The sequence below is a fragment of the Miniopterus schreibersii genome (assembly GCF_964146895.1).
Source record: "Miniopterus schreibersii genome assembly, chromosome: 15".
In the NCBI taxonomy this organism is placed as follows: domain Eukaryota; kingdom Metazoa; phylum Chordata; class Mammalia; order Chiroptera; family Miniopteridae; genus Miniopterus; species Miniopterus schreibersii.
The window spans coordinates 17339858-17352383 of NC_138115.1; the positions used below are offsets into that span (position 1 = coordinate 17339858).

At 53.5% G+C, this 12526-nt stretch overlaps 1 protein-coding gene across 2 annotated transcripts in view; it reads left to right on the forward strand.

The window, feature by feature from the left end:
• The window catches only part of LOC308567708 (store-operated calcium entry regulator STIMATE), a 51502-nt gene extending 40232 nt beyond the window's left edge, over positions 1 to 11270 (forward strand). The window contains exons 5-10 of one of the 2 annotated variants that reach the window (XM_081159540.1): positions 535 to 659; positions 1589 to 1666; positions 2437 to 2586; positions 4415 to 4525; positions 10473 to 10605; positions 10785 to 11257. In XM_081159540.1, the coding sequence (XP_081015666.1) occupies positions 535 to 659; positions 1589 to 1666; positions 2437 to 2586; positions 4415 to 4525; positions 10473 to 10605; positions 10785 to 10891 (704 nt within the window). In that variant the 3' untranslated portion in view covers positions 10892 to 11257. Of the gene's footprint in view, positions 1 to 534; positions 660 to 1588; positions 1667 to 2436; positions 2587 to 4414; positions 4526 to 9332; positions 9736 to 10472; positions 10606 to 10784 lie in introns of those variants that run through there. The other variant, XM_081159539.1, reaches the window with a different exon arrangement.
• The last annotated feature ends 1256 nt before the right edge of the window (positions 11271 to 12526 follow it).

Consider the following 12526-nt stretch of genomic DNA (forward strand, 5'->3'; position numbering starts at 1 on the left):
CCATCCCAGACAGAATCTTTTAGAGCTGAGGCAGCAGGAACGGCAGAGGAGAGGGGGTGGGAGATGCACAAGGAGGTTGTTTGCTGCCTTCATAATTCGTAAACATTGGCCGCTCATGGGGCGGGGTGGATAGCACCACAGTCAATGGAAAAATAACAGTGGGTAATAATAGCAGTCTTGCTTAACACCGCTTCTGCTGCCAGCGGACAAAAAGAACCAGCTCTTCCGAGCTCCAGCAATAGGCACTTACTAACTTTAGTGCTTTTTAATTATATCTTAGAATCTCTTAAAAGAAAAGCCACTCTGGTATCTCCAAATTAGGAATTCTCTGGTTTTGTTTAAAACACCCACGTTTGTCTGTCTGGGCTGAGGTGATTCTTGGTGCTTTGGGGGCTCATTAAGTAGCTTTAGATCAGGGTTCTCGTGGGGGAGGGGCACGTGAGTGCTCCCGGGAGCTTGGGGAGTGGGGCGGGGCATCGCCAGCTGCAGTGCCCACCTGAGCTGCCTGTGACTAAGCGCCCACTCTCCCTGCAGGAGATACTCTGCAGTGTGGAGCCTGGGTCGGAGCCTGGGTCGGGCAGTGTGCTCTTTACATCGTGATCATGATTTTTGAAAAATCTGTCGTCTTCATCATCCTCCTAATTCTTCAGTGGAAAAAGGTTTGCCTCTTGTCTCTTCTTTAGCTCCTTGAGATGCTGAGACAGTACTTCCCTCGCCACTCCCCCTACTCCAACCCTACTGGAAAACCAAATTTATTGTTGTTGTTTTTTTTGTTTTTTTTAACTTAGTGAATACAGCCCGGACTTGGTCTGATATGGCAGCAATTGGCTACCTATCAAGAGCAGTAACTAGTCAATTTTTTACATAGCATCATCCACTTCAATTACACAAATGTCTGCTTCAGATTAAGCCAATGAAATATACAAATCCAATGAAAATTCAGACCTGTCCAGTATTAATCTTCAGGCCTTGCACCTGTACATGTCCGACAGGTGTTCTTTACATTTGCAGATGTCTTCCTCAAACACACCTCTCTTGGCCACTTGTTTAACAGAACCTTTCAGTGCCAGAGGCAGCAGCTGGGCACACATTGTTTCACAGGTTCCTTCTGCCCTGCCTTCTGCCCTCTGCCCTCTGCCCTCTGCCCTCTGGCCCCAGCACAGTGCAGATAAGCTTCCACTGCCCACTTCCTCCACATGCCCACATGAAAACAGCCAAAGCACCTTTGGAAATAAGTAGCTTGGCCATCCTTTGGTTTTATTTGGCTGAGTTTTATTTTTAAAGAAAATAAACCAAGGCTTTTTAGAGCTGTTGTCCTCCAGGAAGTGGTTGGGATGCAGGATTCCTGTTAGCAAGTGGCCCGGCACCTCATTGCTAGTATCTGTAATGACCTCACTCCCCATGTCCACATCACAGGGAGCACTAACTGCTCTAAGTGGTCTTGCAGCCCTGGGTATGAGGTGGTGGGGTGAATGTCTAAGCTAAGTCCCCCTCTTAGCACCTCATGGATGATTTTCCCTCCACCCCTCCTTTCAAGCACTCTCTCTGTGGCCTTTCTCCACCTCACCAAGTCTGCTTCTCTTTACAGGTGTCCCTGTTGAATCCCATTGAAAACCCAGACCTGAAACTGGCCATCGTCATGCTGATCGTCCCCTTCTTTGTCAATGTCAGTGCCTTGTTGCATTTTTTTACCCCAGTTTGTGCCCTGCCTTCCTGTGTTCCTGTGCAGAATTCTGAGTCTGACAGAGAAAACACCTCACAGCTCTCAGGCCCCTCTGTGTGAGCATTGGTCACCTCCCATCTCCACCCCAGACCTGGAAATGGCAAGATTGCTTCCTTGCCAGGCAGGGCCTCTGTACAAGGTGGAGGGTGCTAGGGACTTGGTCCTGCCCTCCCGGGCTTCTGCGGCGGGGGTCCCACCCCTCGAATAACAATGACTCCTAGATCAGAGTCATTAAGAATTCACCCGCATCAGCTATTCTCTACCACAGAGTTCCCAGAGAAACTCACGAGCACACTGGCTAGAAGCTAGGAGATCTGAGAAGAAACCAGAAAGGAACCTGGGTTTGACAGACATGGCAGAGTATGCTAGCTGATGGGCCCTGGGAGGAGCCGGACCAGGAGTCTGGAGACCTTGGTTCCGGCCCGCTCTGCCAATGGCTGGGGCAAGGCCAAGGCAGGCGGTCCCATCAGTTACCACGTAACCTTGGGCTAAATAGGGCAGGATGTTCTCTGATAAGAAAGCAAAGGAAATAGAGGCTAGAAATCTCTTTTTCAGCTTCTGAGAGATAGCGGGAGGGTGGGGGGCTGGATAAGGTTCTCTCCCTGGTTTGGGATATTGTCATCTCCAGTGGGGTAGAGGATGGGGCTGGGCTGCTCTGCTTTGCTTTCACAAGGGCCTTGTCCCCGCGTAATCTGCACTTTTGCTCCCCACAGGCTTTCATGTTTTGGGTAGTGGACAACTTCCTCATGAGGAAGGGGCGGACGAAAGCTAAACTGGAAGAAAGGGGAGGCAGCCAGGACTCGAGGAACGGGAGCAAGGTCCGCTACCGAAGGGCCGCTTCTCATGAGGAGTCCGAGTCCGAGGTAGGGCCGAGCCCTCGTGCTGCTGACCTAAGGATCCTCTGGTCTCATGTCTCATGCCATCCAGGGGAGGGAGAAGAGGCTGACAGCTCCCATCCAGCCTGGACCCATTCCTGCTGTCCCATGGGCCTTCCCAGGGCAGGGAGGGAGAGCACCTGGTGGAGGTGGCTTCCTGCCACCTTCCCTATGCCAGTAGAGACAGGAAAGGGAGGAGCTGCCTTGTTCCAGGGAAGCTGGCAAGGACTCTCCTGGGCCTGACCGTTGACCTTTAAGCATTCAGGTGTTTGACTCCCTGCCCACCACTAATGAGCAAGGGAAGTGTTGGCCAAGCAGCTGGAAATTTCTAAAATGTAGGGGTCCTCACCTCTTATTTTCAAGGTTCCTAACTTAAAGTTTTGGACTTGAGGGAGACTCCTGGTTGTCAACAGGAGCATGAGGCCAGGTTGTGTGTTCTGGGCAGGCGGCAGCACTCAAGTCCTACTTCTGTGTCTCCAGAGAGGCAGGGCTGCCCTGTGAGAGCCCTTTGTTCAGCTCCCATGGTGTGCTAACCAGTGGGCTCGAGGGGCTTCAGAAATGGCTGAGAGAATGTCTTCCCCAGAGGCCTTCTTGCTTGTGGTTGAGGAGAGGGCAAATGCCTGACCAGCTTGTCATGACACTGCTGTAAGTTCTAAGATTGAGGCATTAGCAGAACCCAGGGACCCTGAGGCAGTCTAACTCTAGGGGCATCCTGAGGGAGTTTCGAAAGCTGGATAGATGGCAGGACAGAGGGTAAGCCCTGGAATGTGGCCTGGGGCCTGTCATATAAGAACCCAGTGAACATTAGGTGAATGACAGCATTGCCAGCAGAAGCAGCTGCTCGTGAGCAGTCATGGTCATGTGGTTTGGCGCTGGGGTAATGTGAAAGTTGCTATGGCCAGAGCAGCGTGTATTCCAGAGGATAGGACAGAATGACAGAAATAAGCTAGAGGCAGAGGTCTGAGCTAGATAGGCGAGGCGCTTTGTGGTCCAGGCTGAGGAACTGAGGTGTGCTCATGCAGGTGGTAGGTAGCCAGAGAGAGTGTTTGATAAGGGGCCGGAAGCTGGAGTCAGGAAACCCTATAAGGGAGTGGCCCGGGGAGAGGTGGTGAGACTCTCTGGCCCGGAGTAGAATGAGTTCGCTTCACACAGGTGCACGTTAGGCCTCTCCATCCTGACCTGGGCTGTCCCAGTCCTTCCCTGGTGCTCAGAGGTCTGAGGAGGCAGTGGGGCAGTGAATGGGTGGGGATTCCCTGGTGCCCTGGCTGCATGGCCCAGTCATTCCAGGGGCTCACAGAAGCAGAGAGCTCCCTTTTGTCTTCAGAAGCTACAAAGTCAGTTCAGAACAGCTGCTCTGAAATCCCCCTGCATTGTGTGTGCCCCACAGATGTTTTCTTCCCCTTTTGAAAGGGGCTTTTCACTTTGCATTCGCTGGATTTGAGGCAGCTTGAAGGGCCTGGGACTCCATGGTCAACATCGGGCCATTTTGCCAGGCTGACCTTGGGCGGCAGGTCCCTGCGACTTTGCTCTAATTGGGGTTCCGCCACAGCTGGAGGATGGGGGAGAAGTGGGGAGCACCAGCAGATGGCAGGGCATGTCGACTCAGTGCTGGTTTTAGTAGCCCATGGATGGGGTCTGAGTGGGCCAGCTTGTCTCATTCTGTAAACGGGGCCTCCCCACCATGTTCTTTCAAAGAAATATAAGACTGAGGCCTCCTGGACGGGCTGTCCCCCCTTCCGTGCCGGGGTCCAGGGAGGGCAGAGGAGGAAGGCACCTCAGGGCGGTAACTCGGGGCCATGCCTCTCCACTGCCTCAGATCCTGATCTCGGCCGATGACGAGATGGAGGAGTCCGACGTGGAGGAAGACCTCCGCAGACTGAGCCCCCTGAAGCCTGCGAAGAAAAAGAAGCACCGCTTCGGGCTGCCTGTGTGACACTCTCCTGTGTGGGGGTCAGGTTTGGGGGCCCAGCCTGCTGCTCTGCAGCATCATTCCTTCCCTCCTCTCTCTGCCCCCCTCTTCTACCTCCATCCTCTCGCTGTCTCTGCCCACTCCCGGATGACTGTGACTTGAGAGGGAGGAAGAGCCAGCGCCGAGCGGGCTGGGGCAGTTGGAGGTCCCCACTCAGTTGCACTACAAACACTGACCAAATATGCAAGCAAGGCGTTTTCTTCATTTGTTGTCGTCCCGACGGTGTTGTGAGGGGTCCAGAAGCCCTTTCCTGTGTTTGGCTGGGTGGCATTGAGGAAAAAGCTCTCCCCAGGGCTTGGGGAATGAAGACATAACATGTTTGGGGCTAAAAGTCACTCATTGACCAGGTTGGAACCGCAATGCTTTCTTACTCGAAATGGCTTTTGTAACTTGATTTCTAAAGCTGGTTTTATGGACTGTCACAGTGTTAATGTTTTTGAGTATGTGTTTATTTCCTATGGGACTAATGGGCAAAACACAGATTTTTAAGTCTTCCGTATGCTGTTGACTTTTATATTTTTAAGTTATATTTTCATACTATTGTATTTAAAAACTCTTTTTAATCCCCAAAGAAATGGGTTTATTTGCCTTTCATGGGATGTGAACTGGTGGGAGGAAAAAGTCGAGAGTTTTTATTTGGAATATTGTTAGGTAATCTGTGATAGGATGGGGTAGCAAACCTAGTAGGAAGGGAGATGGGTCCTTATCTGAAGTCAGCAAACCCAGTGGTTCCACAAAGGTCAGGCCCGAGCAGGAGGCAGCTGGTCCAAACTTGGATCCGGTGCCCTGTGCGTACCAGGGCCCAGCAGCTCCTTGGCATTTCTGCTGGCAGGGTAGAGGTCTTAGTTAAATGTGACCAAGATAAGAGGCTAAGAGTTCTATGTGTCCAGAGAAATTGAGACCACAAGCCCACTCCTGTTTGTTCCTTGCCTTTTTGCAGAGCCTCCAGGTCTGCAGTTTAACATTTTGTCTCCACCTCCTTGGCTTCCACTGGTGGTGCAGCCTCAGAACCTCTGGACCCTGCTACAGGTCAGGCTGCCCGGGCCTGTTATCTTGTCTATTGATTTTGCACCAGAGTCTGGAGAATGCCTCTTGGACCAAGTGATCCTGTTTTTCGCGTGCTCGAGGGCAGTGGGGTGGCTGCACCCACAGGCAGGACAAGGTGCTTCTAAACTGTGTCCTCGCCTTGGGGAGTGGCCCCCACTCAGCCTGGGCACAGACCCTTATGGTTTTGGGAGTCTGCTGACTGCGGATGGGCTGACCCGGGCACTTGCCCTGCTGTGGAAGCAGCAAGGTGGAACAGCCAGTGATTTGTCACAGCCAGAGGCAGCCATGGAAGTTTAGGAACAGAATACTGCATTGCTAAGGTGTGAGCTGGAAAGGAGACAGGTGCAGGGAGGCCACACCACCCAGAACCTTCTCTGTAGACCTACATAAAAACATGGTTCACTTAGGAAGATTGGGTCTGAATTTGGCATGTGAGCCAAGCTGTTAAACCAGGCATCCTGGGCCTGTCCCCTGCCTCTCGCCCATCTTCTCTAGGAGTCCCCAAGCCAGAGGGCTGAGGGGAGCCGGGGCCTATGACTGCAGCAGGAGGTGACTCTGCCCTGTGGGCATCTCCGCTGGAGAGAAGAGGTGAGGCAGGTGGTGCCTCATGTAAGATTGGAGTCCATCTCTTGTCTTACATCACTTCTGCTCTCATTTTATGCCCCTCACCCCCTCTCATCCCCTGGCTGTGTCAGTGGGTGTCTCCCCACTAGAATTGGCATTTGGGAAGACCGGGACTGATGTTCCTGCTAGACAGCAGTCCCTCGTGGCATCGCTGACTCCTTACTTTTTGCTCCTGTTTCATTTTGATTTAATAGCCTGTGCCCATTGCTGTTTCTTATACCTTCCTGAGCTCAGAATTGGAGCTTCATTTTCAATCTTGAGCTCCTAATGTTTTCACACTGGAGATGGAGTGGAAGAGCCATAGTCTGTGAAAGATGGAAACTGGGTCATATAGACTCAGGTGACCTGTCATCTCAAGGCTCATCCCAGCGCTACTGGGTAGTGGGTTTGGGGAACAAGAGGTTGTGAGTGAGTGGTGGTTTCTCCCTGTATCCTGATTTTCAGTAAGGGCTTTAGTCTCAGAGCTGCAGTTGTGGAGCTGGCTAACTAGGGGATGGTGTCTGATCATAGAGGGCCTTGTGCTATGTGGGCCTGGACATCGTGGCCTCACGTGTTTGGCCTTATCCCCTCCCCGAGTGTGTGCACGCACACGCACAAGAGTTTGTATTCCCTGGGAATGCGTACTGCGTCACGGGGGCCTTTTCTGTGAAGCATGGAGCGTGGAGTGCTGCCCAGAGAGCACAGATGCAAAGAGCCTATCAGGACTTCCTCCCGAGCTGTCCTCCCTCCCTGGGCAAATTTCTTCACCACCCTACTCCACGGTGCCTTACGAGGTGCATCTCTTCACCCAGCCACATGGCAAGCATCACTGTGCTTGAGAAACCATAGGACACCGACTGGATATTGTTCACTGTCCCTCTCATTTGTCAAAATCTGGATTTTGGCCAAGCCATCCACAGTGGGAACCTGCAAGTCAAGGTCATGAACAAGTTTCTTGTAACTAATGGAAATAACCTGATGAAGTAGAACCATCATATCTGAATGGAAGAGGTTATTGTGGCCTTTGTTTCCTTTTGCTATCAGTGGGATATAGACAATGGTAAGGAGGGATGTTGGTGAGATCCTGCCTGGTAACTGGCTTCTTGGTCCGCTCAGCCTGGAGACCTGCAAGGTGAAGGGCTGTGGCCCATCAGTTAGTCCTTGGGCAAACTGGCGGCCTCCTGTCTCAAGCTTTAACTTGTGCCCTTTCCTGGCAACAGGAAGTCCTGGATTAACATTGACCTGTGATGCCTCTAAAGGGAAAATATAGAAAGGCTCAAATCTAAGTTGTATCTTCCCCTAGGCAGTATAGGCCTATAGGCCGCTGCCTGGAGTCCCCTCTGACGGTGACAACAGGACTGCAGCCCACTCTGCCCTCCAGACTGCAGTTCACTAGCCTTTTGCAGCCAGGCCAACATAGGTGGCACTGGGGACTTCCCATCAGCCAGAACAGCCGCCTTGTAGGGTGTAAGGCTGGCTTTTAGAAGCTTCACACACTTCTGTCTAGGAGGGGAGAGCTCCCTGTTTTACCCTCTGAGACGCTGGCAACCTGAAGGGCTTTGTTCTTGGTGAGGGACTTCTGGTCCAACCATTGTCAGCACCTTGGGCTCCTGGGTAGGTGGGCTGGTTTAATTTGATTTCTCTCTTCATGAAGTTTACTAGAAGTCAGACCTATGTGAGCAGACCGTGGCCTACATCCACTGTCTGCCTGGCGGGGTGTTTAATTGGTGGTGTTACAATTCACAAAAACAAATTTTTGAGATGAAAGGGAAGATGATGTCCTTATGCTGTAAAATGGTTTACAATAAAGTTTGACTTCGTACTAGAGTTTTTTTAAAAAAGGAAACCATCACTTTTGTGGTTGTTGCTGTGTGTTCTCTGGAGTTGAAACAGCTTAGTGGAGTCAAGAAGATTTCCCCAGTGAATTGGAAGGTTCTTCCTAAGAAACAGTGAGAATGAACTTTACGTTGCCTCATAGCAGTGTGGGAACCAAAATCTGCTGAGAAAAGCCCCCAAACATACTCAAGCTGTTTGTACTTCCCTGCTAATGTGAGGAAAAGCTCCCCTGGGGAGCAGGTAATGCTGGAGGTGGAATGTAAGGAGTGAACATCCCACATTCTTGTCCCTGAGGCCATAGGACCTGAAGGCAGGTACTCCCCTGGCAGAGCCCCTGTGGGGGCAGAGCCAGCTTGGGGACAGTGCTGAAGCACTCACCCAGGATTTGGGCCTCACAGGCCGGGCCTGCCCTCAGGGCCTCTTGGCCCCTGTTCAGAGTTCTGGGTTTCTGCCCATGGATGTCGAAGGCATTCCTCATGTCAGCATTTGTCTCAGATGGAGCCTGGCAGTCTTCGCATTGGCCTCCTGGGGTCAGGACCACACAGGAGGGGATTTGGGTGGGGTTTGAGGGATGACCAAATGGCAGAGCCTGGTTGGGCCCAGCTTGGAGCCTTCAAGGGTAAAAATAATCTCACATTAGTGCCACCTGCACCCAGGCTTAGAGTCCTACAGGGTCTTCTCTTCAAGGGTGGGGTATCAGGAGCTAGCTTTGGAGAACTAGTGACCTTCATGGGAGCCCTCGGACCTGTCCCTCCCTCCCCAGTTCAATACCTGCAATGGGCTTCACTCTCCCGCCCTCTTCAGCATCCCGAGTGTCCTCAGGCCAGGTGCCCTTCGGTGACCTTATCTCAGAGGCTCCCTGCTGTTTCCTGAGCTCACCCTCACCACGAAGCATGGCTTCCTCCTGGTCCTTCCTGGGCACTTTACCCTCTGCCTTCTTTGTCCCTTTGCTAAACGTGCTCTGGTAGCCAGACGAAGGGTAGGGCATCAGCAAAACCATGGATGGAGAGCTCCCCAGACTTCCCGTGGCTGCAGTCTCCACCTGTGAACCAGGGGTACACTGTCCTCCGAATTTACCAGGAGGGCCCAGGGAGCTCTCAGTGAGCCAAGTTCGAGAGACGGACATAGGGAGGGAGCTCCTGCCCTGCTGCTGTGCAGGGAGGGAGTCTCTTTCTTCTGGAATCCAGGGGAGGGTAGAAGAGAAAGAAAAACAAGCTCAAAGCGGTCCAGCCTGGCTCAGGACCCTCCCTTCCTTGGGGACACGCCCACACAGGGATGAATTGTCACAAATGGACAGCTCCCACTGCCACACACATTCCAGCACCTACGTTCATAAACACATAAGTTGCTGCCAGTCCCAGCACCTCCCTCTTAAAAGTAGAGCAGCTGTTCCTCAGGGTGCAGGCTCCCCAGCTGTCTGTGTCACCAGGGCTGCAGCCCCCTGGGCAGAAGTGCTAGCAGTCCCCTATCATCTCCAAGAATAAACTCTGAAGCCAGTGGCTGTGTGGACCTGAATCATCGTGAGCCGGTCGGAGCAGGGGGAGTGACTTCCTAGGGCAGGCAAGCGGACTATATAAGCTCCAGAGGGCTGGGCACCGCTCAGATCTCTCCCACCAGCTACTGCCTGCCAGAGAGGCGCCTGCCTTCGGAGCAGCTCTCGCTCAACACCCACCATGTCCCAGGTAGGAGGGCCCAGTGTGTTGGTGCTGGGGGGCTGGGGGGATAGCTGGACACCGTCATCTCTGGCAGCTGTGTCTTGAGCTGAGCTCCAGATGTAAACATAGGAGGCTCTGCAGCCTCTGGGAGGCGGGAGCTCGGGGAGGAGTGTCCCTGCCCAGCTTATCCTGAGGGACCCTGTTTGGCTTGAGTTTAGCTGTATTCCATGGTTTGCTAGGAGGGGTAGGGAAAACGTATGTTGTACTTCAAGATCTTTGTGTGTGAGGAAGCTGCTTGTATGACTTGCAGTTTGTGCTGTGTGTGTGTGTGTGAGTGTGTGTACATACTTGTGTTTGTACACATGTGAGGCTGATCTGTGGGTGTACAGCTCTGCCCAGGTGTATCTCCAGCAGGATGAGACTCTGCGAGGTGTAGTTTGTTGCCCAGGAGCCGGGCCCAAGCTCAGGGACCAGGGAGTCTCCCTTTCCCCTTTGCCCACTGTGCTCAAGCTTGAGCTTGGCCAGGCAGGCAGACAGCGCGAGGCCTCAGCAGCCACAGCGTCACAGCTCCCAGCCTGTGGCAAAGGACAGAGACGCGGTTAGGTCGGGGTGATGAAGAGTCAGGAAGGCTTCCTGGAAGAATGGGGCCTTGAACTGGCTTGAATTCAGTAAGCAGGAGAGAGGGGTCTCAGGGGCAAACAGGTGGGAGTGAGGTCTCAGCCTGAAGGCCTCTGGTTATAAGGTGAGGCTCTGGTCTCTCTAAGGCTGGCATCGAGGAAGCCCCCATCAAGAAGAAGCGCCCCCCTGTGAAGGAGGAGGACCTGAAGGGGGCCCGAGGGAACCTGGCCAAGAACCAGGCGATCAAGTCCAAGACCTACCAAGTCATGCAGGAGTGTGGTGAGTGTTCTCAAGGTGCCAGGGGTGCAGATGTGTGTCAGTAGGAGGAGATGGAGGGGTCCTATGGGTCCTTTCTAAGAGTCCAGAACTTCTGGGCTCAGGGGCTCCCCGCAAAAGGGGACTTCCCTTCCTAGGAAGCCGGGCTGAGCCTCTAAGCACACCTCTCACCTTCCCTATAGAGCAAGCTGGCAGTGCTGCCCCGTCTGTGTTCAGCCGCACCCGGACTGGCACCGAGACCGTCTTTGAGAAGCCCAAAGCCGGACCCGCCAAGAGTGTCTTTGGCTGAGAAGTGCACGCCACGCCACTCCCCTGGGCACTGCCAACACCTAGACACAGGAGTCTTTCCCAAGAACTTTCATGCCAGAACTCACCTGCTCCCCTGTTGCATCTGGGATGGCCGCCCCTCCCCCATAGCCCTGGCCCCTCAGCCGGGAACTCTGCACGGCACCTGGGAAACACCAATAAAGAGGATGCCCAAGCAGCCCCAACCTTTTGGGTGTTGGTTGGAACTGGCCATGGTCCCTAAGTGCGGGGGGGGGGGGGGCGGCAGTGTGTGGGGGGGCATATTCTGAACCCTTCATTTCTTTTGGGAGGACCCTAGAGGATGCTGTCATGGCCACTGCTACGTACTTGAATAGAGCCTTGGATATGGAGATCTGGTGCTGATATTTGTGGCTTCAGACCATCTCTCCTCTTCTGAGGCTCAGTTTCCCCTTGTATTTAACAAGAGAGCTGAGCTAGAGCCTATTGCATGAAACAGGCCACAGTGACACTTCTCCGAGTGAAGCAGGTGGGGGCATGGGGCTTCCCCTCCCCCTGCCTTCCACAGAAGCCACTGAGATGCTGCTAATGACCCCAAGGCGTGCAGGAGCCAGGGACCTCACAGGCCTCCTCCTGCCTCCTTGCCATGCTGCATCCCTCAGAGACAAAGCCACCTCAAGGCTCTTTGGCAAATGGCAGTCTGCTTCCTGAGCTACTCCCCCTTCTCTCAAACACAGGGTGAACCTCCCCCTTGCCACTCCCACAGCTCCGCCCGCCTGAGCCATGGGAACTCCAGGTACTGGGCTCATGTGAGATCCTTTCATCTTCAGGCCTCAGTGTCCCCTGTGTGCATGGAGCTTTTGGACTCAGGGGACTGCAGAGGCCTGTCCAGCTGTGACAGCAAGATCACGGACAGTCCAGGGCTGGACTGGCAGGGCCTGGGCTCGCAGTGCCTGGCTCAGGGCTGTCCCCTGGGCACACGGAGATGGCTGCTCAGAGCCTTTCCCACGTTCCAGCCCAGCCTGGCCTCCTTATATAGCTGTTTCCAGCCTGGGCCTGTGTTCTCTGCCCCAAGGGAGCAGACCTGCGGGGACAGGACCTTGGCCTGCTCATTTGCCTCCTTGGGGAAGCTTCCCCAAGATTATAGAAGGAGTATGTGCCTCTGTGTAATCCCAATCACATCAGAGCCAAAGGGCGAGCAGTATAATTACACAAAGGAGAGGCTTCTGGCCGTGGTCACGAGAAGGAAGGGGAACTTGTATTGCAGCCACAGACAGCTCCAAAGTCCATGATGCCCTTCCCCCAGGGCCAGATGTAACTGCGGTTGACCAAGGCAGGGCTAATGGAGGAGACCCCTTCCCAGCCCTCTGCAAGTTAGTCACTGCCCAGGGTCCCAAGTAGACCTCCAAGATAACTGCCCCTAACCCCAGAACTAGTGTCACAGAGTCCTCCTTCCCCAACCCAGAATTTAGCACCTGGACACACTTTTCTGAAGCATCTTACCCCTTCTGTGGCCACTGGCCCAGGAGCTGGGCTTTCCCAGAACCACCAGGGACACAAGCACCAGCTGCATTTGGATCCCCTATTATTTATTCACTTTATTGCTATTTGTTTTAAAGGCATTTCAACTTTAGCCTTGGCCGGTGTGGCCCAGTTGCTT